The following is a 27,300-nucleotide window of genomic DNA, read 5'->3' as shown; positions in this document are numbered from 1 at the left end:
CCCCAGCCCTGAGCAGGGCACCCAGGTGGAGTCGCTCCTGTCTGCAGCTGCCCCGGACACTTGGGGGCGACTGCGGAGCAGTGGGCTCTGTTAGCAGGTGAGCCAGGCCTCATCGCTGCCCCAGGCGGGCGCAGCAAAGTGCCAGCGACCCTGAGGGACAGCCACCCCCTGGAACCATGCCCCTTGTCCCGCACTGAGCACAGCCAGGGGGTCGTTATGGAACACCAGGGCCATGGCCGCCCTGAGGCGGTTCCGCCCCAGCTACATTGCAGACCTCGTGGGGCCCAGCCTCACCCTGGCTCTCGGCATCTGCTGCTTTCCCTTCTGGCTCCTTCCTCTTTCCCCGCACTCCCCCCATCCACCCAGCCTTCCTTCTCAGTGGCTTTTCTCCACTCAGCCTATGGCTCCTTCATAACCATTAACCAGTGTATCAAGGGTGGAAAGGCCCAGAGAGGGCACCTGATTTGCCCAAGGTCACACAGTGCACTCAGTTTCAGCACTTTCACAGTTTTCTGGGAAGCTGGCAATGTCCTTTCTTTTCCCCCCTGAATTTCTTGGCCAGTTTATTACTTTGCTAGAGCTGCTGTACCAAAATGCCACAAACTGGACAACAGAAATTGTCTCCTGGTCCTGGAGGCTGAAAGTCTGAGACCAACGTGCTGGTGGGGTGGGTTCCCGCTGACAACTGTGAGCAAGTCTGTTCCAGGCCACTCCACTCCCCTCCGGTGGTTTGATGGCAATCATTCGCCTTGACTTAAAGATCTTTCTTCAATTTCTGCTTTTATGTTCACACAGCCTCTCCTTGTGTGTGTGCGCGGGTCTCTGTGTCCAAATTTCCCCTTTTAGGGGGATGCCAGTCACGTTGGATTAGAGGCCCACCCTACTCTGGTCTGGCCTCATGTTACCTAATCACACCTACAGTGATGCTATTTCCAAATAAAGTCACAGGCTGAGGTCCTGGGGTTAGGTGTTCAGCATATGTATGGGATTCAATTCAAACTGAGGGGCTCCCCAGGCCCATCTGGCCCCTGCTGTCATCTCATGCCCAGCAGTGTCCTGTACTGGGCACTGCTTAGGCACCTAAATTTTAACCGTCAGAGACTCGCGGGGCTCCTGCCTGGGTCATCTGCTCAGCCCTGATGGCTCTCTCTGCGGTGGCCATCCTTCCAGCCTCTTGCTGTCAGACACCCCGGATCAGCTGAGAACCCCCACACACACCTGTCTAGCCCTGCCTTCTGCCCCGAGCTCCTGCCCCTCCATGTCTTTCCTCCAGGGCTCCCAGGCACCTCGGACCTAGAGTGTCCACTATGACCCGGCTCTTCCACACAGCACCTCATTACCCACAGGCTCGGAAACCTGGGCATCACCCTCGACCCCACAGCCAATCCATCTCCAGCATCTTACTGTCCTTTCCCTCTGCCTCCTCTGCTCCCATTGGGTCCAGGCCACCACTGTTTCCGGACTGATAGCAGCATCCTTGCTTTGGTCTTCCTTCTCAATCCATGCAAAGCTGACATCAAAATGTAAACCGTATCCTGTCATTCTCTTGCCCAATGTCCTGCCCAGGCCACAGCTGCTGCCGCCATCTCATTCTTTGCGAGTTCCTTCCCTTGGTCCTCACCCAGACGACACATGGGTTTTCTGATGGGCCAGGGAGCCAGGGACCCATTCGCGCTGTCCCCACTGCGAGCAATGATGTTGCTCTCCCAGCACCTGCTGCTCCTTCTCCTCCTCGGGTCTCAGCACAGCCACCGCTCCCTCCGAAAGGGAAGGAGGGGTTCCGAGGCTGGTGGCTGAGGTTGGGATGGAGGGCCTGAGTCCTCAGGTGAATGGGTTTTCCTCAAGCCTGTCCCCACATGGGTAGTGGGGCTCCTGGACTTCTATTAGCTTCCTCTCAGCAAGTACTTGGCCAAGGTGGGGTGTGGGGCCCTGGTTACCTGGGTAATGGCTCCGCATGAGTGAACAGGAACCCTAAAGTGGGAGACCCTCCCCGCCAGGGTTGTCCTGGAAGTGGATTTCCAGGTCTCCATGGACACCGTGCAGAGGGTGCTGAGCTGACAGCCCAGCTGGGTGTGGAGGTCACCCACCGCCTTTGATGTGGCCTCAGCAGCATGGGCGGGCCAGCCCAGGGCAACGGTGTCTGCAGCTGTAGAAGATGTAGAGATGTCCTTTGAGTAAGAGGTGGGGTCCTGAGGCCAGAGCCCTTGTCCAGACTGGGGTCTGATGGGAAACTCCCCCAGCATTGTCCACTCTGTGCTTTGTGCATTGGCTCATGATTCAATAAGCACCTACTGTGTACCAGCCACGTGCCAGGCTCTGAGTGGCCAGCCCCTGCTCTCAGGGGTTCCCAGGTTAGTGGTGGAGATGGTAAGTCACACCTCAAGACAGACGCCCTGGGTGCTACACGAGCCCAGAGACAGGGCAGCTGAGGGAGCTGGGGGCTCCCCAGGGGAAGGATGGAGATGTGTATAGTAAACAGCAAGGCAGGGTTTTAGGCAAGAGTACCCTTTCTTTCCTTTTTAAAATAATTTTTTAAAGTTTATTTGCTGGGAGCCGCACCGGGGGAAATGGTAGACATAGCATGGCTCCTGCCACAGGTGGCGGAAGCTAGCATCTCCTTCTGTTAACTCATTGCTCGTGTAAAATTAAGCCTGTTGCTATTGATTAGGCCTCACAATATTCCAAATCAGACCGATATTCCCCAGAAACCTCATGGGAGGAAGCATATTCCCACCTCTATGAAGAGGAAGTTAAACAAAACACTGCACATGTTTGTCGAAAGGCTCTTCTATTGAGCTTCACAAACTTAAGACATGGAAATAAAGGGGGTTAAAGAACACAAAGATAATGTTTACCCTGGCCGGGAGATAGAAAGCCTAACTTAGTAAATAGAAACAAACAAGAGCCAGACACAAGTTACTGCACATACATATGCTAATTTATGCCCTTTGTGAGGATAGGTAAGAGTAGTTACAACCTAAACTCATATGCAAAGGCCAGCTGGTCTACAGCGCCTATGGCGCTAACACCTTCAACATCAAAGAACAAGGTTGACCAAAGGTTTACTTACTAACCATCACATATTTTTCCTCGTGAGCCAAATAGAATGCCTCCTAACCCTGTCTGTGACTGAATTTTAGCATCATTGTTATAAAATGTGTTTGCTATCTTGCTTCTCACTAAAAACATCCTGCTATCTTCCTAGTTGTAAGATTTACTACTGGTTCAAAACAAATGTGTACGTTATCTGCTTTTCACTGAGAATATCCTGTTATCCTATGATGTGTTAAGTTACCTCATTGTAATTAGAATAGTTCTGAAGAAATGCTTCTGTAAAACCTATTTCTACACCTTTTTCAAAGCATCTTTATCATTGAAAATTATTTGTAAAAATTTCCACCTTTTGATGTCCTAAGTCTTTAAATAAAGGCCCAAGACCTGGCAAGGTAGGAGTTACAGGAGATATAAGGAGACATAAGGAGATACAGGAGTTAAGAAGATACAGGATACAGGAGATACAGGAGATAGAATAAGAATGTCAGGCTGGACTAATTAAGAAACTGCACTCCATGAGTATCTCTTCATTGCTTTTCGTCCGTTGCTACCCCTTCAGGGAGCCCTGGACCCGCCGGAGCGGGCCTCCGGCATTTATTTATTTTTAAGAGAAAGTGTGTGTGTGTACTCCCGAGCACGAGCAGGGAAGAGAGAGAGAAACCGAAGCAGGCTCCGTGCTGTCAGCACAGAGCCCAACTTGGGGCTCGATCTCATGAACAGTGAGATCTTGACTTGAGCCAAAACCAAGAGTCAGACGCTTAACCCACTGAGCCACCCAGGCACCCCGCACCAATAATACCTTCTATCTTCTCTTCCTAGGAACTTTGGGATGGAAAGAAACACGTTCAACAACCCTGTTCTAATGTAGGGATGTGCTGGACACAGAAAGAGAAACAAGGCCCTGCCTTGTGGGAGCTTGGACTCGGGCTGTGGGTAGAGACGGAAAGGCATGCAGGCCAGGCATGGGACATGCCAACCATTCCCAGTCCCACAAAGCCCAATCTTAAACAGGATGAGGGAGGGTCTAAAGAGAAGACAAGCCTGGGGGGACCTTGCAGAGAGGCGGAGAACCCACCATCTCTGTGGGTCACCGGTGTCCTGCAAATACCGCAGGGGGCGCCCGTTCTGGGGGCAGATGGGCCTGCTGCGGTTACCAGACATAGACTCATGAGCACACCAAGTGCTCTGAAGCTGAGGTTGGACAGAGGTGGCCTGAGGAAAACCAGTGAGCCCTCGGCAGCCACAGGGAGGGTCCTGGTCTTCTTCCCCAAAGGTGCCGGAAGCTGCTGAACAGCTTTTGCCCCAGGAGGCAGGACTGAATAAGCCCCAGGCCAGACTCTCCAACCCCTGACAGGTCTCTTTAGTGGTATTTTAAAAAATTTTTTATGTTTTTATTTATTATTGAGACAGAAACAGAGCACGAGTGCGGGAGGGGCAGAGAAAGAGGGACACACAGAATCGGAAGCAGACTCCAGGCTCGGGGCTGTCAGCACAGAGCCTGATGCTGGGCTCGAACTCATGAACCGTGAGATCATGACCTGAGCTGAAGTCAGATGCTTAACTGACTGAGCCACGCTGGCGCCCCTTTAGTGTTATTATTCATCCTATTTTTAGGAACAATGATAACCCCTCACCCACTAAGCACACACATAGACTCTGTTGCCTTTGCTCCACGTCAGTCTCGCAAATAGCTCCATATTCCCATTTTGCAGATAAGGGAGCTGAGGCAGGAAAGGAGGCGAGTGTGGCCAGGCAGGCTGCATGTGGGCCCCAGAGCCAAGGGCCCAGCGGGGCCTCCTGCCTCTCTACTCTTGTCCCAGGACTCTGAGCTTCATGAGCGGGTGCCCTGCTCCGCTCGTCTCTCAGGGGAGGAGGAGGCACTGCCAGCCCTGGGCAGTCACCTCCTCCTGAGGAGGCCTGGCAGCAGCAACAGGCCCTTCTCCCAGTCGGAGCACCTCTGGCTGTCCTTACAAGTTCCACCCAGCATCATGCCAGCCAGGGCTGGGGAAGCAGGGAGCCCCAGAGGCCCTGCTGCTGCCTTTGGGGGTCAAGGGCAATCAAGGGATGAGGAGAGAAAAACACAAATACAAAAAGAACCATGCTTCCCCTCTGGTAGCCTGCAGCCTCCATGGGCAGGGTCACGTATGTTACAATTATAAGGAATAATTATTACTTACAGAGTACTTCATGCCAGACACAGCACTCAGCACCTCACATAATGAGGGGCAATCCGATAGGTAAGAATTAGGCCCATTTTACAGATGAGAGAATCTAAGGCTCAGAGAGGTAAAGTGACTTCTCCAGATCTAACTATTTACCCAGTTAGTAAATAGTGATCCGGGAATAGATAAATCGCTGTCTAATTGTGGGGAGGAGGGATGTTTTCCTCTAGGGGAACACCACTGCGTGTTCTAAGAGGTCCTGGGGGAACAAAGCATCTCCCATTGCTTTGGTTATTTGATTTAAATGTACAATGGGCATCTGGGTGGCTAGTCGGTTGAAAGTCCTACTGGTGATTTCAGCCCCGGTCATGATCCCAGGGACCTGGCAGTGAGCCCTGAGTTGGGTACTTCTTCTAGAAGTGTTATAGTTTCAGTTCATACCTTTAAGTTGCTTGTTCATCAAAGTTGTTCTTTGTATATGACATGAGAAGTAAGGTTTCCTTTTGTCCTTCTGGAACTTCTGATTTTCTGGCATCATTTATTGAAAAGACTGGCCTGTCCTAGTGAATTCTCTAAGCACTACGGCTGTACAAGTCAATCTCTGGATTCTGTTTTTCTCCACTGCTCCGTGTGTTAATTCTTACACCAAGCATACCGGCTTGATTCTTGCTGGTTCTCACAGTGAGCCTGAAATCAGTGTATGTGCTGCCACTTGGCACATTTCCAGAATTGTTTTGGCTATTCTTTCTTTTATGTTTATTTTTGAGAGAGAGACACAGAGTGCAAGCAAGGGAGGGTCAGAGAGAGAGAGACACACAGAATCTGAAGCAGGCTCCTGGCTCTGAGCTGTCAGCACAGAGCCTGATGCGGGGCTCAAACCCACAAACCATAAGATCATGACCTGGGCCGAAGTTGGCTGCTTAACTGACTGAGCCACCCAGGTGCCTGTTTTGGCTATTCTAAATCGTCTTTATGTCCAGTAGAATTTTATAATGACTTTGTCAAATTCTAAAACAAACAAAAAAACAGTCTGCTGGAATTTGATTGGAATTTTAAGCTTATAGATCTTTATGGTGAGAATTGACATCTAAACATTGCGTCTTGGGATTTGTAAACAGTCTACTGTGCGTTATTCTTACGGTTTTCTGTGGAGAGGTATTTTGTGTCCCCAGTGCACTGTCAATGTGTATTGCTTTCTTCATTTGCACTCTGCAACTTGGCTGGAGCCCCGAGGGGTGCTCTCACGGGCCTCCTGCCCCGCTCTAGATCTTTCTCGTGTGCATCCAGCAGAGGCCTGCGGACAAGAGCTGATAAGTAGATATAGCCCCCCCACCCCCACCCCACCTTGTGCACGGGGTGCGTCACGATCCCAAATTGTCACACTAACCTTTAACATTTCTCAAAACTTCACTTGTATTTTCTTACCTGCTTATATGTGGGCCGCTTCCTCCCCAGATCTGCCTAAGTTAGAATCACATATGGACCCTCTCTCCTGAGGGGCGGGGGCTGGCCGGTCACTCCTTGAAATTGAGTTCACCTGTTTGCCTTACACGCTCACCCCTCTGATAGCTAAAAAACACTACCAGTTTGTACACCATCAGGCTTTTTCTTACTGTTGGTGGGGGGAGACTGATATTCTGTAGTTTTCTACCTCCGAAGCAGGATGTGGGTAACGTCTAGCAGGGCTGTGGCTTGGGCTTCCCAGGCCCTGGCCAGCAGACCCTGCAGGGTAGAAGCGCCACAGGGGGACCGGAGCGCTGGGGGGGGGGGGGGGGGCTCCTCAGGCAGAGGTCTGGGGGCTTTCCCAGGAACGCAAACTCTGACTCTGGTCCACTCCTGTGGCATGGCCCACAGCTCATCCAGTCCTGCTAGCTGAGCGGTTTCTGGGCCCCTTCACGGCAGGCCTGGGATGACTGAACCTGGGTTCCCAGGAGTGTGGATTTTAAATCACCTATCCAGCCTCACAGCGCTGTCCCTGCATCTGGCAATGGCGCCTCTGCGAAGGGGTCCCAAGGTAGCCAGGCATAGTGCAGTGACAGATTGGCGACGCCGGCCGTGGCACAAGATGGGGGCGCACCAGCATGCATGCCCAGGTGCTATCCCTGCCCGCAGGATGTGTTGGCTCCTCCGCCAGAGGCAAGGGTGCTGGGGCTCTTAGGGGACCCCACTCTGCCCACCATACAACAGGCACGTGCCCCCAGGGGGCCCCAGAGCCCTGCTCTTTCCAAGTCAAGCCCTGTACCTTGGCCCACAGAATTCCCTGCCTGAAGGCATGAGTGCGATTTGAGGGCCTGTGCTAGCATCTCCTAGGTCGGCACCCCTACGAAGTGATGTCATTGCATGTGTACCCCTAGGCTCCAGGGGTAGTTGTTCAGAATGGGTGGTTCCCAGGACAGGTTGTTTGCAGGGGGATGTAAACGGAGTTTTGTGAGGTCTGGAGCAGATCTCTGTGCCTTGTCCTGACCCCCCAGCTGGCAGGAAAGGGCCTGGGATACACTCCTTAAAAGAGAGTGGCAGTCGATTAGTGATGTCTGACACAAGCAAGGTGTGAAGCATGGATGGCTGGTTTTTCAAATGATTTTTTAAGTTTATTCAGAGAGAGACAGAGAGAGTGCTCTGGTGCACACATGAGCAGGGGAAGGGCAGAGAAAGAGAGAATCCCACACCATCAGCATGGAGCCCGAATCGGGGCTTGAACCCACGAACAACAAGATCATGACCTGAGCCAAAATCAAGAGTCGGATACTTAACCAACTAAGCCCCTCCAGGCGCCCCTTGGAGGGGTGGCTTTAGTTACACCTGCTGCATGTCAGCCCGCTCTGCTCACCCAGCATCAATGTTCCTTCCTCCCCCTCCTGTCTGGCACTTTCTGCCTGGACTTTCCCAGGGAAGGAGTGTCCGCCCCCTCTAGGGAAGCCACCCCTTGCATGTTCTAACAGTTTTGCTAGTTAGACCGTTCTTCCGTATGCACACCCCAAAACCACCTCTCAAGCACTTCTGCCTGAACGGCAACTTGCCCACAGCCCCAGAACTACTCGATGGCAGCACCCCCGGGGCCCACGGTGCTCTTCTGGCCTCCCTTCCCTGAGCTGGTGCTCCAAGGAGCCCAAGAGCGAATGAGGCCAAGGCAGGGAGGCTGAGGGTGGAGGCTCTGCAGCTCTGCTCCCCCATCCATGCCCTCCCCCCAGGCACCGGGCCCAGCAGAGTACACAGGAGGGCGGCTTCACTGTCCTTTCTCTCTAAAACAGAGAGAACAAGAAAAACACAACACGCCATTTTGGTTCCAAAACAAAGCACCAAGGACAATGTTAATAAATACATAACCGTGTAAAGATCCTGCTCTCAGAGGCACAGGCAGTTCTACCCTTAATGCAGGCAGGCTGGGTCTCACAGGAATGATTCAGTGTGGGCCCCAGGGTCCCGGGGAGGGGTGGAGAGGACGGCTGGGGGCCCCCCAGTGGGGTCTCTTGTTCTCCAGGGGTTGTGGGGGGGACCCACTGCTCCTAGGCCTCTAGCTGGCTCAGAACAGCCCCCTTGCCCCCAGGAAGGAAGACTGGCAAGCACCTCTGTCACCCGCTGATGAGTCCAGGAGACCCTCCACGCGACTGGGAATAAGGACCCTTGGGAGACGCTCTGGCATCCCAAGTGGTTTTTTGAAGGCTGAGGGTCTAGGAAGTTACCTTCCCTTGGAGGTAACACGGAGGGCGGCCGAGGTCCCACAGCACTGTGGGTGGTGTCTCCTCCCCTGCCCCCCCAGGCATGGGGCAAAGGCTCACATCCTACCCTGGGTCTTGGGACCGGGGGGGACGGTGGTCCTCAGCCTTGGGACCTGACCACCCCCCTTCCCCCGGCATGACAAACTTCTGGCCCAGCCCCGGACAAGTGGGAGAAGAAGCCTGACTCCAGCAGGTGGGGTCCTTGGCAGAGAATGATGACTGATGGGGCACAGCCTGAGAACCCAGTCCCCGGGTCCCACAATGTCACCTTCCAGGCTGGGCGCCTTTTGTGCTATAAAGTGACGACCAAAGTTGACACTCCTGGTTCAGCCAGGGGTCTAGCACCAGTTGTGAATGCCCTGGATGACGAGGACACACGTTCCAGAGCGTCCGGAGCCCCCTTCTCTGGACCAGGCAGGGTGAGGCTGGGAGGACCCAGAAGTAACAGGAGGTGCCACATGCGTGGGCAGAGATAGCCTGCCTTCCGGCCAGCAAGGGGGAGCTGGGTTCTAGCCTTGGCCCTGGCTGGAGGAGCTGGGCGGTGCTCTTGCTGTGAAGAGCTGGGCCTGAGAGGAACTCGCCTCCCACCCACCCCACCCCTGCAGCCGGAGCCTCGTGACCACAGTCACCCCCAGCCCCCTTCCTTGAGGACTTCCCTGAGAGAGCTCCCCCCTCACCTCCCCTGTGCCTGCTGTGCCTCTCTGGGCAGAGGGGCCAGATCCACAGGCCCTCCATGGTAGACCCCACAGGTTCTGGCAAAGGCAGGCAGCTGGAAGGATCCAATGTGGGGAAGGAGGGGGTGCTAGCTGGCCCTCAGTCCTGCCAGGAGACAGACAGGACTCCTGAGAGGTTTGGCTGCGTCACCCCGGCTGCTTGCTGAGGTAACGCCGGTTAGGGCCTTCCCTGACCGTTTTCTTCCTCAGACATCCACATCACGGGGTCAAGGATCACAGCCCCAAACTAGAACAACAAGAAGGCAAATAATTTAGAAGGAAGTCTGTGTTTCCCCTGCTCCGCTGTGTGTCCTCTGAGCAGGCGGCCTCCAAGGCAGCACAGTGTAAACTTGACTGGCGGGATAGGCAAGGTGGGGGCTCAGGTCACCAGGGAGGTGGTGGGAAGGCTGGTGCCTGGGTGCTTCGGGTCTTCCTTGACCTGCCCTTTTTCCTCGGAGACCCGCACAGGTGCCCCGGTCCGGCCCCAAGGCAGTTCCCGGGGGATGCTGGGGGAAGTGCCCCCCAATGCTCTGGGGCTCAGTTTCTGGGGAGTAAAGCGGTGCTGGGTCACTGGGGTGCTGGTAGCCAGAGGTCTCGGGAGTGGTGTGGGCTGGCCACGCTGACGGCCATCTGATCCTGCTGCTCCCACGGTGCGCTCCCCAGCATCCGCGGGGGACTCGGGACTCCCAGGAGTGGAGAATGGTGGTGAGGAGGCCAGGCCAGGGTCCGGGCTGGTGCCAGGGCCTAGGGCCCTCTTGGAACAAGACTCACAGCACAGCCGGTGGTAGCCAGGGATGGGGCAGTAGCGATCGAGGACTTCTGCCTGGCAGAAGATGGACTGGTCCGCCACGCAGGGCTCCGCTGCACACACAACACAAGGATCGCTGCTGGGGGGGATGCCTCACCTCCCTCTCAGCCCCCCAACCGCCAGCCTCCAGCCCCCCCCCCGCCCCGACGTCACTTGACCTGCTCTAAAGCTGTGCCCCAGAGGGCACCACAGGGGGGCCTGAAGGGAGAGACTGGCCGGCATAGGAGCCCTTGTTTTATGGAAGAGGAACGAAGATCCCCTAGAGCAGTGGTTCTCAAAGTAGGGCCTCCACACACAGGCATCGGCATCGTCTGGAAGCTTGTTGGCAATGCCCATTCTCAGGCCCCATCCAGACCTACTGAATCAGAAGTTCTGGGCGTGGGGCCCAGCTCTGCGTTTTGACGAAAGCTTCAAGTGGTTCCAATGCGTGGACAAATCTGAGAACCACGGGCCGACATCATCAGTCGTTAGATGTAGCTGCAGAGTGGAACCCCCCAGGAGCTTTACAAATAGGGACTGCCCCCTTTGCATGCCCGGGGAGACGGGACGGTCAGTGTGGCCTGGGCGCTGGGTGGTTCTGACCCACAGCAAGGCTTGGAAATCCTGCTCCCAATGAAGTCAAAACCCTGGCCCCTCCCAATCCACCCAAAGGAACTAACTGATCCACTTGGGCCAGGGCCAGGCAAATGCCCAGGTAACCCACACTTGTGACAAGCCGATGCGACATCCTGCCACCCATCAACACACATTTGAAACAGTAAGCCCTCCGCCAACAAATCTGGAATCAAGCAGATCTGGGTTCCAAATGAGGTTCTGCCACTCAAAAAGTGTGAGCCCTTTGGGCAAGTCACTTAAGCTCTCCAAACCTCGGTTTCCTCTCCTATAAAATGGGGATAATGCTAGACACTTACCCACGAACGATAACATTATGATTATAAATACCATTTATAAAGCTTCTGGCATATAGGGGTGCCCACTATACAACTTTCATTTGCTTTGGTTCAAATGTCATCTAAAGATGGCTTTGTGTTTCTGTGATAGTTCCAGGTAGGTCTCTCCAGACAATGTGAAGGCAGGATCTTTGCTTTCTACTATTTTTTTCCGTGTGTGTGTGTGTGTGTGTGTGTGTGTGTGTGTGTGTGTGTGTGTATGTGTGTTTAGGTACAGGGCAGGGCGGGGAGGGCTGGTTTAGGGTAACAGGAAAAAGATTCAAGGAAAAGATTAGAGGAAAAAATGTAAAGCCAGTGGCCTCTAGATGGCGCCCGAATTCTAGGGCCAGAATCAGAGCTGCCCCCTCACTCCTGGATGGGAAAGGGAAGGAACTCCGGCACTCGCGCAGCCTGGGTCTCAGAACAGGGGCAGAGCAGCAGCCAGGCTGGAGCCTGAAAATCCTCTATGGACATCCAGTGAGGAGATGAGCTGAGCCAGAGGGGTTTAGGGGTCTGCACAGGATCACATAGCCAGTTGGTCCTCCAGCTAGAATTTACGGTTTGTGACTTTTCTGCTACTTGTCTTATTAAACCCTGGTGTTTGAGAAAATGAAGAAGGAAAAGAGAGAGAGAAACAATCTAGGAAGGAAGTATAGGGCCTGGTGTATACCAGATGCTCAGTTAACATTAATGGACGGATAGATGGAAGAGTAGATGGACAGATGAATACACGGGTGATGGATGGATGGATGGATGGATGGGTAGGTAGATGGATGGATAGATGGAGGATGGATGGGTGGATGGGTGGATGGATGGATACATGGATGGATGCATGGATGATGGATAATGGATGGACAGACGGGTGGGTGGGTAGATGGTTGGATGGATACATGGGAGGATGGACTAACTGCCTCCTGAGAGAAAGCGCTACTACAATTTCTGGTGTTATCTGACAGCTAGGCAGGAGTGCATGCATTATCTCACTTAATTCCCTCAACAGCCCTACAAAGACAGCTCAGGTCTACAATTGCTTATCCCAAAACCTTAAAACCAGATATGATTGATAATTCAGAACTTCCGAGGTTAGAAAAGTAATATTCACATTATAGAACATCCATAGTAGGGAGTGGGACAAACCACAGCAATGTTTCTGTAGCAAAAGAATAACTGATCTCTTCCTGGGTCAGGCCAGATTCTGCAGCCAAATGAGTCTGCACCAAATTTAGGAAACTGCTGGAAGCTTTCAACCTTGTGAAACTGCAGGTAGGGACTGTGGACCAGTATGGACAGCACCCCTAGCTCATAGCTGAGGACTCTGAGGCTCCAGGAAGCTGAGGTCACATAGACAGACAGGAAGCTGGGGCTTGTCCCACCACATGGCCTGTGCTTGGGACATGGCGACACTGGAAGATTTGAGGGTGGGAGTTGGGTCCAGATATATACGTACTTGATGATATCTTGTTAATGGGATGTAGGGGCCCAGACTGTGGTACCCACTGTCCTGGGGTCACAGGTTCCCGAACATCAGCCCTCGCTGTCAAGTTCTGGAGATTTCCTGTGAGTGGGGAGAAGCAGCTCTAGTACTGGGGATCTCCAGGGGCCAAGGATGCAAGCTGGGCTGGGTTTCAGGTCTAGGCCAGAGGAGCCAGGCCTGCCACCCCCCGCCCCCGCCCCCCCGCCATCCTATCCAGCTTACCTCCACAGGGGGGAAGGCTGCAGACCTGGACCATGTCCGGCTTCTCGCCCTCACACTGCCCAAGACTGTTGGCATTGGTCCGGCACACCACCTGCCGCTGCTGGATGCCCTCCCCGCAGGTGGCGGAGCACTGTCGAAGGAAGCCAGGGCCAGGTCAGGCCACAGTGGCAGGGAAGGGATAGGTGGGGAGACAAGAGGAAGGGGGCAGTGAGCTCCAGGGTCCAGGACGGAAAGGTACAGAGGAGGCTGCCGGGTTTCTACCTGACCAGGGGACATGCAAAGGCTGCTCGCTCTAAGTAGCCTCATCGGGACAGAACACCAATTGTCCCTAGTCCTGTGCCAGGTGAATGACTGCTGCCCTAAGCTCAGAAGCCCCTGAACCTTCCCGTCACCTACGCAGTGAACCCTGGTTCAGGAGCAGACCTCCGAGACCCCATTCCAGCACTTCTGCCTGTGTCTGCTATGTTTGGCCTATGCCTGGATCCCTAAATATTTTGTGGATCATTCCTGCAAACTGTCCTCTTGTGATCCACCAGCCTGAGGGACATGTAGCAGGTCCACTTACTTGACGATATCTTAATAATGGGATGTAAGGACCTGGATTGTGACACTTGCTACCCTGAGAGAACGGGGTGCCAGGGTCCCTACGAACCCCTCTAGGTCTGACATTCAATGCCTCTCTCTGCACCTCAACACAGCAAAAGTCAGCTGCCAGAGGCATGTTCACAAGTGTCCTCTGGGGCGCCTGGGTGGCTTAGTTAATTAAGCGTCTGAGTTTTGATCTCGGCTCAGGTCACATTCTCCTGGTTGGTGGGTTTGAGCCCCATGTCAGGCTCTGTGCTGACAGTGTGGAGCCTGTTACTTAGGATTTTCTCTCTCTCTCTCTCTCTGCCCCTACCCAGCTCATGCTCTCTCTTTCCTCTCTCTCTGTCTCAAAATAAATAAATAAACTTTAAAAAAAAGTGTCCCCTGGGACACCTGGGTGGCTCAGTCGGTTAAACATCCAATGTTAGCTCAGGTCATGATCTCAGGGTTCGTGGGTTTGAGCCCCTGCGTCAGGCTCTGTGCTGACAGCTCACGGCTTTGAGCTTGCTTCGGATTCTGTGTCTCCAGCTTTCTCTGCCCCTTCCCCTGCTTGTGCTCTGTCTTTCTCTGTCTTTCAAAAAAAAAAAAAAATAAATAAAACATTGAAAAAAAAGTGTTTTCTTCCCCAAAAGGGAAAGGTGTGGGAGCAAAGGAGCCGAAGGCAAACAGTTTGCAGAGCCAGCTGTGCACCTCATCCCCGGGGCCTCACCTCCTCTGAGAGATGGGGGCTGGGTGTGTGGGGGGGGGGCTCTCAGAAAGCAGGGCTACACAGCGTGACCAGGCCACAGGGCAGGGAAAGACCCACAGAAGTGTGCTTCTCCTGCTGGGCCCAAGGGACACATGAGCACGAAGGGCCATTCAGGCGGGGGCACCAGACGGCTCCTTCCCCAGGGATGAATACTGACAACAGCTCCTGAGCACTCTGTCCATCTTACGGGAGCAACGGTCCTCCACCACCTGTCGCCTTGCTGTCAGTTTTATCTAAGGGGTCCTTGTGGGCCAGCGATCTTTCTGTTTATATCAAAACAAATAAAGCTATTCGCTACGGAGAAGATAAAATTTGCCCACGTTGTGTGGGGATTTTCGGTATTTAAAAATACTCTTTCTTAGGCAATATTCTAGGCATCCAGGAAAGTAGGAGGAAGTTGGTCACGGAAGCCTGTGCGAATACCAGGAGCAGCCTGCATGCGCCAGCCTCCTGGCAGATTTTCAAGTACTGGGTCGTGGTTCATAAAACCGGAAGCGCCTGGATCCCATCGGCAGTGATCCGCCTTCGTAGTCCGGTATCTCTCACCTCTCTCTGAGCTTTTTCCGCATTGGTAAGTATGCTTCAAGGTTGTCCCTTTCAATCTGTGGTATTCTATTGTCGAGCCCGACGCAGTGCTCGAACTCATAGACTGTGAGATCATGACTTGAGCCGAAGTTGGACGCTTACCTAACTACCACATGGGTGCCCCTCAAATGAATTTTTTAGAGAAAACTCAAGGCCAAAAATGTCCCTGTGGCCACCCTGAGGGCCTAGCCACGAGCACTTGGACTGGCTACTCCACCACCTTCTTACTGTCTCCCCTCTCCCACCCTGGCCTCCCAGGAGCAAACTTTCTGCAGAGCTGACAGGTGACCTTTAAAACCTGGCTCTGCATTAAAACCCTTCAACAGTTTCTCACTGCTCTTTGAATACATTCTTTTTAAAGTTTGATTTTATTTATTTGAGAGAGCACAAGCAGGGGAGGGGCAGGGAGAGAGGGAGAGAGTCTTGAGCAGGCTCCCTGCTGTCAGCACAGAGCAACAAGGGACTCAAACTCACTGTGAGATCATGACCTGAGCCGAAATCAAGTCCTACATTTAACCGACTGAGCCACCCAGGAGCCCCACTTAGAATACAGTCTAACTCCTCACAAAGTCCTGCAGGACGGACCTCTGCCTGCCTCTCTGTCACCCCGTAGACCCTGTCCCTTCCATTCAGCTCCAGTCCCATTGTCCTTTGGTTTCTGGAACAAAGGGTCTTCCTGTGGCTCAGCCTTCAGGTCTCAACTCAAATGTCACCTCCTCAGGGAGGTCCTCCCAGATATATTACCCCCATTTACTTCTCCACAGCTCCAGTGGCCATCTGTAAATGCTTTTGTTATTGGCTTAGGTCTCTCTCACTGGACTGTATGCTACATGAGGGCAAGGATCCTGTCTGTCTAGTTGATGATGGGATCCCAGGCATTCCTAGTACAATGTGCCTGGCAAGTAGCTAGTATTCGGTAAATATTTCTTAAATGCAAGAAAGTGCTTCAGTTTGCTCACTGGCATTGCGGGGATATTAGTCCAGGCCTCCTAGTTCTGGCCCAGTTCTAGATCAGAGAACATACTGAATGAATATAAAGGCCTAGCCCAGGCCCATGGCCCAGGATACGTAGGAGTTGTTGGACTTGGATTTGAGAAAATTCGGATCACATCAGATCAGATGTGGAAAGAGAAATTCAGGCAGAGACTCTGCCAGCAGGGGGCACCACATCTCTTTGCAGCTCCCAACCCAGACCCACCATTTCCTGACTCCCCAGAGAAAGTGGCCCCTGGTCAGCCCCTCCCACCCTCTGAGAACAACTCACCTGGGACCAGGCTCCCATACGCCACTGGGCTGGACAGGGCACCCGGAGGCAGGGCCGCCGGGCCTCGGGCCGGTCCCCAGGGCAGGCCTTGGCCGGCATGGCCTTGTGGGTACCGTTGGAGAGGGGCAGCAGGCATTGTACCCCTCGGGTCTGCACTCCCAGCTTCCCGCAGCTCCGGCTGCAGGCACCCCACTCTTCTATCACCCACCTGGAGACAGACAGGGCAAAAGGTGGGAGGTGGGACCATGGGGACGCTTCCTCCCAAGGTCGCTCCCACCCCCTGAATCCCTGTGGGTGGAAGCTGGGAAGTGGGTCTGAGCTCCAGAATGCTGGGAGCCAAGACAACTGTCCATGGCTCTGCTGCTGCCAGGCTGTGTGGCCGTAGGGAGGTCCCTTATCTCCTCCGCTTCCTCATCTGAAAAGTGCATGGGTATAATGCATCTTTAAATCGCACCCTGCATGTCCGCAGGCAAGTTAAGAATAGCAGAATTCTTTCAACACTTCGTAAATATTGGAGTGTCTCCCTTGGGCAGGTACTGTCCTAGGTGCTAAGATCCGCAGGAGACTCATAGCTGGTAGAGTTGAGCCCCCCGCCCCTGGGGCTCTTGGGACAATTTAAAGGATTTGTATACGTAAAGCACCCAGCAGAGTGCATGCATGCAGTAGGCATGTAATAAATGCAGGCACTGTTACTATCACTGTCAGTACTGGCAGAGCTTTGGTGCTGATCATCTAAGCTGCGGTCTCCCACTGTTTCAGCCACAAAGCAGCTTCCAAGAGCACCATCAGCAGACCCCACGGCATGAATCAGACAAAGATGAAAACAGCTCTGGTGGGGTGGCGGGAGGGGCAGCCCCAGCCCACAGCCCTCTCCCGTTCCTGAGACACCTTTTAGTGAGTGAGGGCTCTTTCAGCCAACCCCTTCCTTTAAAACACAAAACCAAAAAAGGCCCCAAACTTCATTTGGCATTTTACGATTGAGAAGCCGGGATGGAGGGAGAAGTGACGTGCTCAGGATCCCAGCAGAGTCAGTGCTGCATGCTCTGTGGTCACAGACGGTGGGGACAGTGGCTTGCATGCAGTGAGAAGGGGGAGCATGGAGCACTGAGGGGCAGAGTATCCCGGCCTAGGCCAGGCACAGGGAGGCGGGCACAGCCATCAGCTCCTGTCCTGGCCCCGAGGTCCCCCCAGCCTGAACTGCTGTGAGTCAGTCCAGCCCAGTTAGACTGTTAGACCGCTCGGACCCTGGAAGATTCCTGGGGAGGCAGGAAAAGTGGACTCGGCGCTCTGCCTGGGGCGTGGGGCCATCTTTGTAACGGGTTCAAGGCCACGCCTCGACTTCCCGCAAACTCATAGCTCTTCTCCATGAGGCTCCCTTCAAATAAGACCAAGACCATGACCTTATGCCCAAATGAGCCTGTTTCCTCAGGTCAGGGAACCCACTCAGGGGCTAGACGACAGCTGGGGGCCACTGGACAGCATCCTGGCCTGCGCCCCAGGGTCTAGAAGCACTGAGGTCCACTCCACCTCATGGTCCCCTCAGATCATTGAGGGAAAGTTGTGTCCCCAAAGTGGGCCTCCGTTTCCCCACTGGTAAAAGAATGCTGGAAGGGGCAGAACAAAGGAAACACTGTCCTTCTTCGGGGAGTGGAAATTAATCCAGAAACCCCACAGGGGGCAGGGGGCAGATGCAGCTAGATTGGCAAGGAGGGCAGCATGGGCCACGGACGGAGTCTGGCATTCGGGCTGCTCTATGCAGGGGCCATGACCCTCAATACTCGGGCCAGAGGAAGCAGCCCCTTGTCCAGGGGCCAGGGCTATGAGAGAGTCAGTGATGCTTTCGGGAATGGGGCCAGGCTCCAGGTCCGTCCCCCAGGACACTCACGCGGGCTGGGCACATGGGTGCTGGTTGCAGCGCCGACGGATGGGCTTGGGCCTCTTCCTGTGGTCGCACAGGTGCCGCTGGACCATGTGGTGGTCTCGCCGGCGCCGGCAGCCATATTTGGTGAACTGGATCCCTGGGGGGAGGACAGGCAGACTTGGGCCTAGTCTTGCCAGGCTCCCACTGCTCCGCCGGGGCCCTGGAGAACCTGGAGAGCCCATCCTACCTCCCCCTGTGCCTTTGCATCCCTCCTGCCCAAGTCACTCTCTGAAGAAGCCTTCCTTGATCAGCTCATTTCATGCGTCCCTGGTGTAGAGCCAGCAATGCAGGGGCTGAGGGGGAGGCACCTAGCTCTGGAAGCCTGCCTTCGCCATAGCTGGGGAGTCCTTACAGGGCACAGGCCTTGCCCCAGTACTGCTCCAGTACTCCCAGACCCATCCCCAAGGCCCTGGCCAGGTAGGCTGCCACACCTGAGAGATCTTTAAGGAGAAACTGAGGCACAAGCTAGGGACACACCAAGTAGATATAGTGTTGGCCCCCAGCCACTCCTGCTCCTCCCCTGCCAATCCCTGGGCTGCCCCACGAGGCAGCCAGATGGCTGGGCAGTCCCGCACCTCCTCCGCAGGCCTTGGTGCAGGGGGCCCAGCTCTTGAGTGCCCACTCGTAGGTGTCTGTCTCCTCCAGGAGCACGTTGTTGCTCCCGATAAGGGGCAGCAAGTCCTCATGGATGACATACTTGTAGGCCAGGCTGCTGCGGGGGCCACCCTCAACTGGGGGAAGCACCTGAGGGGAAACAGAGAAGGTGGCACAGGACTGAAGAGCAGAGAAGCAGGGCCAGCATGGAGGGTGGACAGGGAGAAGGGGTCGAAGGAAAGGATGTGGGGCCAGTACCAAGCATGGCCTGAGAGACCATTCGGACCAGCAGCCATGCAGCAAACTCGGGCTGAGCACCAAGAACAGCCTGTGTGCTCACTGATCATTTCCCCTCCCGCAGACCTAAGCTCTAACGAGGGCGGGAGCCGTGGCTGCTGGTCTGTCCCGCCTACCAGGGGCGCCCACACTACCTGACTCTAGCAGATGCTCTGTACGACTCTTACCAGATCTCTGGTTGCAAATATCGTCTCCCATTCTGCTCAGCTTGTCTTCTCACTGTCTTCATATGCCGTTTTGATGTACAAAAGCTCTAAACCTCCATGAAGACCAATCTACCTAATTTTCTTTTATTGCCCAGGCATCTGGTATCATAACTAAGATCAAGGGTCTCTCTTTATGGGATTTCTCTCTCTATTCTCTCTAAGAGTTCTAGGGTTTTAGCTCTTTTACTTAGATATGTGAGCTCTTTTTTGTATACGGTATGAGGTAGGGGCTCAACTTCATTCTTTCCAGGTGGACAGCCAGTTGTCTGGCACCTTTAGGTGACGAGATTATTCTTTGCCCACTGAATGGTCTTGGCACCCTCATTGGAAATCATTGGCCATAGGGGTAAGGGTGGTCAGTAAATATAAGGTGAACAAAAAATACATACAGAATGAAATAATGCGCTAATACCGATAGGTTTCAGACCCTACCCACTAGAGCCTCTCCAACTAGTGAGGGTGTAGCATCAGGAAAACAGCCCATCCAAGCTGTCTGTGGCATGACCCAGCCAGGGTCAAGAGCACCACAGACAAAGTCCCTTCTGGTCTGATCTCCTGCATGAATAATCCCTCTTCACAAGCCCTGGTCCACAGTCTAGGAAGAGGAGGTGTGGGAAGAGGTGGACCCCAGCAAGGACAGTGACTCCATCTCCCTTTCAGGAAGCTGGCAGCATGGGCTGGCACCCCCCCAGGCTCCTTGTGGGCAATGCCATAATGCAAGTGGACATCGGGTGATGCTAGGGCAGCAGGAGGAACCAACAGAGGTGCCTCCTCTCATTCCCGGGCCCTATTTCTGATGCTGCCTTAAGGAGAACACACTCCCTCTCAGAGCAGGACAACATTTCTTTCTCCCTCCTCATATGCCATCCTGCCAGCCTTCGTGCACTGAGGGCATCCTGGCCTTGGCCTTGGCCAGGCTGCTAAAGACACTGCAACAGGAGGCCTGTGCTGGCTCAAGGGTGAAGACAACAAGCTGGGGAGAGGGGGCGGGGTGGCGAGGGGGTGGACCGTACAGGGTGGGGGCTCACCAGGACAGCAATGGCTTCAGGCAGGGGCCCACTGGTCTTGAGGCTTTCCTTGGCGTCCTCCACCACATACTCCCACTCCAGGCCCATGGCAGTAAAGGTCCGGCTCATCACTTCCGTGCCCTTGGGGTTGAGGATGAAGCTGCCTGTGACCTGGTTCTTCACCGCTGGCCATGGGGAGAGGGTCACACAGATTTCTATTCCCCTCCACGGGAGCACTAGCCAGGCCTCCTCCGGGGCTCCAAGACCTCCCTCGTGAGTCCCTATGACCTGTCACCCCTTTCCACCAGAACTTCTCCAGTCAGATGAGTCACCATGCTGTCCACACACAGCGTCACTGCCCCTGGAACCTGGCATGCCCCAATCCTCCCACTATCTCCCTTTCTTCCTGTCTGACTACTCTTCATCCATATGTAAGGCTAGCACAATATTTCCCTCCTCTAGGAAGCCTTCCTTTTTTATATAAATAAGTTTTCCATATATATATATATATATATATATATATATATATATATATACATGGGTTTTTTTTTTTTTAGTTGGGATGGGGGGTAGAGGCAGAAAGAAAGGGAGACAGAGAATCCCAAGCAGGCTCCTTGCTGTCAGTACAGAGCCCGATGCAGGACTCGAATCCACAAACCATGAGATCACGACCTGAGCCGAAACCAAGAGTCAGACGCCTAACCAACTAAGCCAGCCAGGTGCCCCCAGGAAGCCTTCTTTGATTGCCCGGTCCTCAGGGACCTGCCCTCCCTTCTATAGCAGAGCACAAGGCTAAGAGTACAGGCTCTGTCGTCAGATTGATCTGGTGAAGTGACTTAGCCTCCCTGTGCTGCCTCAGTTTCACCATGGGAATGCTAACTAGCTCATAGGGCTGCAGCCACAGGACAGCTGCAGTACCCTACTCCCACCCATCTATCTGCTCGGGGCCCTCGATACGAGGAAAGGGGTCCATATGTGGAAAGACCTAGACAGAGTGCGTGGCAGGCAGTAAATGAGAGGCACTATTACTGCCACCAGAACACTGCCTGATATTTAGCACTGTCGCCTGTGTCCCCCACAGCCTGCCGGTGTATCTCCTCCATCTTGGGATTCTTGGGGCCTGGCACAGAGTGAGTTTTAACAACATCTGTAAACGTCTGCCCCTTGAGGTCCCACTGAGTGATTAGCTTGTAACTTGTCACTGAAAGCGGGCGGCAGGTGGGTGGGAGGTATGCAGGTGCAGACGGCCTGGCGAAGGCCCCTGCGGCCCAGCCTTGGCCACCCTGGAGGCGGCAGGCTGGGGAAGGGCTGCAGCCTCAGACCCGAGCCTCCCAGCCCAGGTGGGAGAGCAGAGGCTCTGGAGCCCGTGTGTGTCCCCGCTTGGTGCCGATGGAAACCATTCAGCATCATTACGAGACCAGCAGGGCCAACAATTCAGAGCACTAACCGTGTACTGGTCACCCCAGTACCCGCCTCCATGGAATCCTCACACGCATCCCGAGGTTGGTGCTGTTATTAGTCCAGATGGGACTTAGAGACCGTGAAGGGCAAAGGTGTGTCCAGGACCCACAGAGCACTGGTGGCCCAGCTGTCTGGAGGACCAGCCTCCCTGCTGAGTGAGAGGGGAGATGCCCTATCATCTCTCAATGTCCGAGCCCTCTCTGCTCCCAGAATCACCAGACCTAGAGCCAGAGCTGGGCCCAGCCTCAAATCTCCCTGCCGCTCTATCTGCCACAGCAGCGGGCATCCCCAGCCCTGGCTGGACACCCCCCGTTCTGGGGGCGGTGGGCTGGACTCTGTGAATCTTACCACCACACCTCCATCCGAGCCCGGCCCCCCGCTGGCCCCACTCAGTACCCTAAGCATCTCCAGCCCCATTTCACATGCTTCCCTTCACCAGGATTCACAGAGTCTGCGGTTTTTACACATGGAAGGTTTGCAGCAGCCCTGCACCAAGCGAGTCTGTGGGTGCCATTTTCCCAACAGCATCTGCTCACTTTGTGTCTCTGCGTCACAATTTGGAAATTCTTGCAGCGTTTCCAGCTTTTTCATGAGTGTTAACTTTGTTATGGTGATCTGTGACCGGTGATCTCTGATACCATTGCAAATGTTGGGAGACACCAAGAACCACGCCTATTTAAGACGGCACACTTCACGATAAATGTTGTATGTATTCTGTCTGCTCCCCAGATGGACCAGCTCCGTCCCTCTCCTCGGGCCTCTCTGTTCCCAGAGACACAACACTATTGAAATTAAGTCAGTTAATGACCCTACAATGGCCTCTAAGTGTCCAAGTGAAAGGAAGAGTCACAAGTCTCTCACTTTAAATCTAAAACTAGAAATGATTAAGCTCAGGGCAGAAGGCATGCCAAAAGCTGAGATGGGCCAAAAGCCAGGCTTCTTGTGCCAAACAGTCAGCCAAGTTGTGAATGCAAAGGAGAAGTTCTTGAAGGAAATTGAAAATGCTACTCCAGGGGCACCAGGGGGGATGGAGGGGGGTGGTGCTCAGTTGGTTAAGTGTCTGACTTCGGCTCAGCTTATGATCTCGAGATTCCAGAGTTCAAGCCCCTCATCGGGCTCCGTGCTGACAGCTCAGAGCCTCGATCCTGCTTCGGATACTGTGTCTCCCTCTCTCTCTGTCCCTCCCCCTCTTGCGCTCTGTCTCTCTCTCTCTCTCTCTCTCTCTCTCTCTCTCTCTCTCAAAAATAAACATTGAAATAAAAAAAAAAAACAATCAAACCAGCCACAATGTTCCCTTAAGCCAAAGCCTAATCCGGAGCAAGCCCCTCACTCTCTTCAGTTCTATGGAGGCTGAGAGAGGGGAGGAAGCTGCAGAAGAAAAGTTTGAAGGTAGCAGAGGTTGGTTCTTGAGGTCTAAGAAGAGAAGCCATAAAAGTACAAGGTGAAGGAAGCAGCAAGTGCTGACATTGAAACTGCATCAAGTTTCCCAGAAGATCCAGCCTCGATAATTCATGGAGGTCCGTACAGACAACAGATCTTCAATGTAGATGAGACAGCCTTCTGTTGGAAGGAGATGCCATCTAGAACTTTCACGGCTAGAGAGGAGTCTCCGTGGGCTGTCCCGCGGCCCCCGGGAGGTAACGAATGACAAGCGCCAGCTCGAAGCCTGGCACACGGTAGCTCTGAACAGCATGATTCTCTTCCTTGAAGCCCCTTTCAAAGACTCAAAGCCCCCACATTCCAGGAGCGTCTAACGAGCCTGGACAGGGCCTCGGCCTTCACTGCCGGGACAGCCACCTGTCCCAGACTTCTCCAGGGAGCATGCACACATACACACGCTCACTCTCAGCTGCGCAGCCCGCACATTTCTAGGGAGGGTCTGCCGTGTACCTCACAGCTGTGCAACCACACGATGCGGACCAATGTCAGATTTCCGTCCCACTTCCCTCCCCGCCTGGCTCCTGGGAGCTTCAACCCTCCAGGGAACTCACCCGGTAAACACACAGGCGAGCCTGCCCACACTGAGCCTGCCCTGGGTTCTAGAAGCCTCTGCCCAGGGGCAGCCTCCATGGAGCACTCCTCACCACCGGAGGATGAAGGAGCTAGATGTCCGCAGTCAGGGGTGGGGCCGGGATGAATTGAAGGGCTGGCTAAGGAGGCCCAGCAGGCTGCTAGTATTATAGAATCATCTGCAGGGGTGTAGCAGGAGGAGTGTCTGCAAGCTCCACCCTCTTCTTGGAGTCCATGGCCCTTTTCTCCTCACCTCCTCCCTTCCGTTGGCCTCTGTTCTGGAACAATATCCCGGAGCCAGACAGGCACGTGGGCAGGGAGCTGGCCAAGCCAAGCCCTACCAACTCATAATTCCCCCTGCGGGGTGGTGTGGTGGGCAAGGGCAGAGAGCTGGGAGACAGGAGAGCTTGGCCCAGACTGGCTCACCGCACAGGTGAGTCGGGGTACACGGAGGGCCCACAATCCACTGTGGATCTCAGTTTCCCCTTGGGCCTCTTGCCTGTCTGCACTCCGCCATGTCAGATGCCTTCCAGATCAGGTTAGGGATCTACCACAGCTGTGTCAACGCAGATGTTTCCTCCTGGGGTGCAAATTCTCCATGAGGCTTTAAAACACTTTCTGTGATTGTGATAATAATCTAAAAATATGAGCATCAGCATTTTTGTAATACGTGAGCCTGCCCAGAGATGTTATGTTTTGCACTCATGTTTAGGAAGAGGTGGTGACAAGCAGGGCGACCTGGTGAGTGTCATTAATAAGAGGGGCCTCTGGGACATGCGAAGGCCCAGTGACAGACACCATGGCACCCATGCCCTCGGTAAGGGGTCTGAACAGACGAGTGTGGGAGAACCCAGCCACTCCCCTGTGTCGGGGAGGCAGCCTTTGCCTGCTGCCCCAGGACCCTGCTCCAAATCATGCTCACGTGTCTCACACTGAGATGTAATTCACATACCACGCACGCAGCCTTTGAAAGTGTGCAATTCACTGACTACTGCACCACCCCCCAATTCCAAGACACTTCACGGTGCCTTTTCGCAAATGCTCCCAACCCCCCGCCCCGGCCCCTGACCACCCCTAATCTACTCTCTTGTATCCACAGATTTTCCTATTCAGGACATGATCAGTTTTTAGCCACCAACTTAGGTACAGCACAAACAGAACAAAGCAAACAAATGAGCACCAAAATCTCTCCCATTACGTTGATGTTCTCAATTTGGATTTTGTCAATTGATTTTGGGACCTGAATTTTTCACCTCTCTTGGCTTTGTAGTCATATAACTCATATAGGAAGTGACTCAGTGATTGTGTTCAGATGTCATTATAGTAAGAAGAACTTAAGGGTCCGTGGGGCAGATTGCAAATTTCTCCCATTCCTGCGTGCACGCCTCTCTGCCTCTTTGAGCTGGGACTCAATCCTACTTCCCACCAAGAGATCATCTGTTTCTATGCCTTGAGTCTGGGCTTGGCCATGACACTTGCTTGGGCCAATGGGACATTACAAAGCATAATACACGCAGAAATCTGGAAAACTGTGGCATGCTAGGGCTTTCCTGCTTTTCCCCCACTGAAGACCCTGTAACAGACACCACAGGAATAATCTCAGGCTAGCCTGCTGGGGACATGGCCCTGTCACCTCCATCACCCTGGCTGACAGCCAGTCCCAACAGCCTCTACAGCCCATCAGATGCTGCATTTGTATGAGTGAGTCCAGGCGGAGGAGTAGAAGCAGCACCAGCTGGACCCAGCACAAACTCGTGTGTGGCCCACAGAACCACAAGCAAACACAAACACTTGTTAGAAACCATAAAGTCTGGGGACGGTATGTTAGACTGCAAAAGTTGACCGATACATTCTATGAAAACGGTCTTCCTTTGTGCACAACAGGTTGACAGTGACTGCCCCTGGGGAAGGAAGCTGTCCTGGAGGGCAGAGGTGGGAGGGGAAATCTTCACGGGATCCCCATTCATACCTCCTGACATTCGAAGCGTGGAATAGGTCGTCTAGTCAACATAAGTTTAAAAAGAATGTTTTTAAGGGTTCTCTACCATTATTTAAATTTGAGGAATGTTCCCTGGGTTAGACTCTACTCTCCTCTGCCCACCCAGCTTCCCACACTCACCGATGTGGTGGGGGACCTTCTCCAGCTCCTCGATCTGGATGTGCCTGGCACCCGCTGGGATCTGTATCAGTTTGAGAGCTCCTGCCACAGAGGAGGATCCAAAAAAACCATGAGTATCTTGGCTGGTGGCCCCACTGCCGAGACACCCCATAACCCCCCACCCACCATGTGCCCAAGAACCTATTTCCTCATCTGTACAACAGGAAGGGGTCCTTGCCCCCAGGGTGCCCAGAAGGTCAAATGAAATGCTATGGCTTAAAATGCCCTAAAAACTCTTTAAGGGCTGTGGGGTAGGGGGAGTATGCACACATGTTAGTTGCTATCATTTTCCACTTTCTTGAGCCTCCTTTTCTCTCCTGATGGTCCCTCCCTCTTTCTCTCACACCTTGAGCCATCGTCATGGCTGTCCTGGGTCCCATGGCCCTCCCAATCCCAGGCCTGGAAACATACCCCTCTCAAAGCCACCAACTTTATCCCCACAAGGAGAGGTGAGGCAAAGCTATGACAGTCCCAAGAGGGAAATGGATCTGATTCTTCCTAGAGTGTAAAGGACTAATATCTAGTCCTTTTCAACTGCCAAGTGTGGTCAGATGGAAGGGAGGGAAGTCAAAGAACTCAAGGTACCAGGAGTTCAAAGGAAGCACCACAAATTGACCAAAAAAGGGAGAGAGGGGAGAGAAGAAAAATAATTCCAGTTCAGTCTGGGCCACATCCTCAGACGTGTCTGAGCTCTCACTCCCACGACAGCCCCAGGGCCAAAGAGATGGCTGGGCTCCTATCACAGCCCACTGGCCAATGAAAAAATGCTTCTGAGCCCCAGGGCCCAAATGCAGGCAGCAGTCACTGGAAGAAGCTGTGGCCAGCTGCAGTCTGACTCAGCGGCCTGGGGCAGCCAGGCGGGTTGGAGGCAGGATCCGGGTGCCTTTCCCCACACCCTGGCCCTGGCCCTGAACTGTGGCCCAGCAGAGGAGGGATGGCCCACCCAAGGGACTCAGGCTCAAGGGCCCCCATCTGGGCCCAAGCCCCAGCCACCCCTGGTCATTGCCCAGTCCCAGCCTGCTCACCTGCCTGCTTGGAAGCCTTGCCCAGTGTCCCCTTCACAGTCCTGCAGTGAGAGTTGTCGCCGCCACAGACACCGCACTTGTCATCTGCCTTCATGGACCCCACCTCCCTGTCACAGCCGACGGGCTGAGGCCAGAGGTGGGGTTGGCAGGATAAGGCTCCCATGCTCCCCACCACCGCCCCCAGGCTGGCAGCCGCTGGTTCCTGCCCCAGTCCCCAGGCTCGAGTTGACCCTGAACCCAAAGGCATTCCTGGACAGGTCATTGCCACAAACCGCTCATGTGACATAGACAGGTCTTAAACCTGGCCACTCCTCTTCCCTCGAATGGGTTGGGTGACAACCCCCTTCTAGTATCCCAGGAT

At 54.1% G+C, this 27,300-nt stretch overlaps 1 protein-coding gene across 1 annotated transcript in view; it reads right to left on the bottom strand.

Annotated features, from left to right (window-relative positions):
* Positions 1-9,624: 9,624 nt before the first annotated feature.
* ADAMTS14 (ADAM metallopeptidase with thrombospondin type 1 motif 14) overlaps positions 9,625-27,300 on the bottom strand; it is an 86,673-nt gene continuing 68,997 nt past the window's right edge. The window contains exons 15-23 of the mRNA XM_029919760.1: positions 26,940-27,063; positions 25,876-25,956; positions 20,307-20,470; positions 18,757-18,925; positions 18,146-18,278; positions 16,261-16,468; positions 13,079-13,208; positions 12,830-12,937; positions 9,625-10,506 (exon numbers count right to left, since the gene is read on the bottom strand). Of these exons, the coding sequence (XP_029775620.1) occupies positions 10,025-10,506; positions 12,830-12,937; positions 13,079-13,208; positions 16,261-16,468; positions 18,146-18,278; positions 18,757-18,925; positions 20,307-20,470; positions 25,876-25,956; positions 26,940-27,063 (1,599 nt within the window). The 3' untranslated portion in view covers positions 9,625-10,024. The remainder of the gene's footprint in view (positions 10,507-12,829; positions 12,938-13,078; positions 13,209-16,260; positions 16,469-18,145; positions 18,279-18,756; positions 18,926-20,306; positions 20,471-25,875; positions 25,957-26,939; positions 27,064-27,300) is intronic.

Source organism: Suricata suricatta, chromosome 2, assembly GCF_006229205.1.
Source record: "Suricata suricatta isolate VVHF042 chromosome 2, meerkat_22Aug2017_6uvM2_HiC, whole genome shotgun sequence".
Classification (NCBI taxonomy): Eukaryota; Metazoa; Chordata; class Mammalia; order Carnivora; family Herpestidae; genus Suricata; species Suricata suricatta.
Note: the sequence above shows the minus strand (reverse complement) of the source record. Positions and strands in the feature narration are given on the sequence as shown.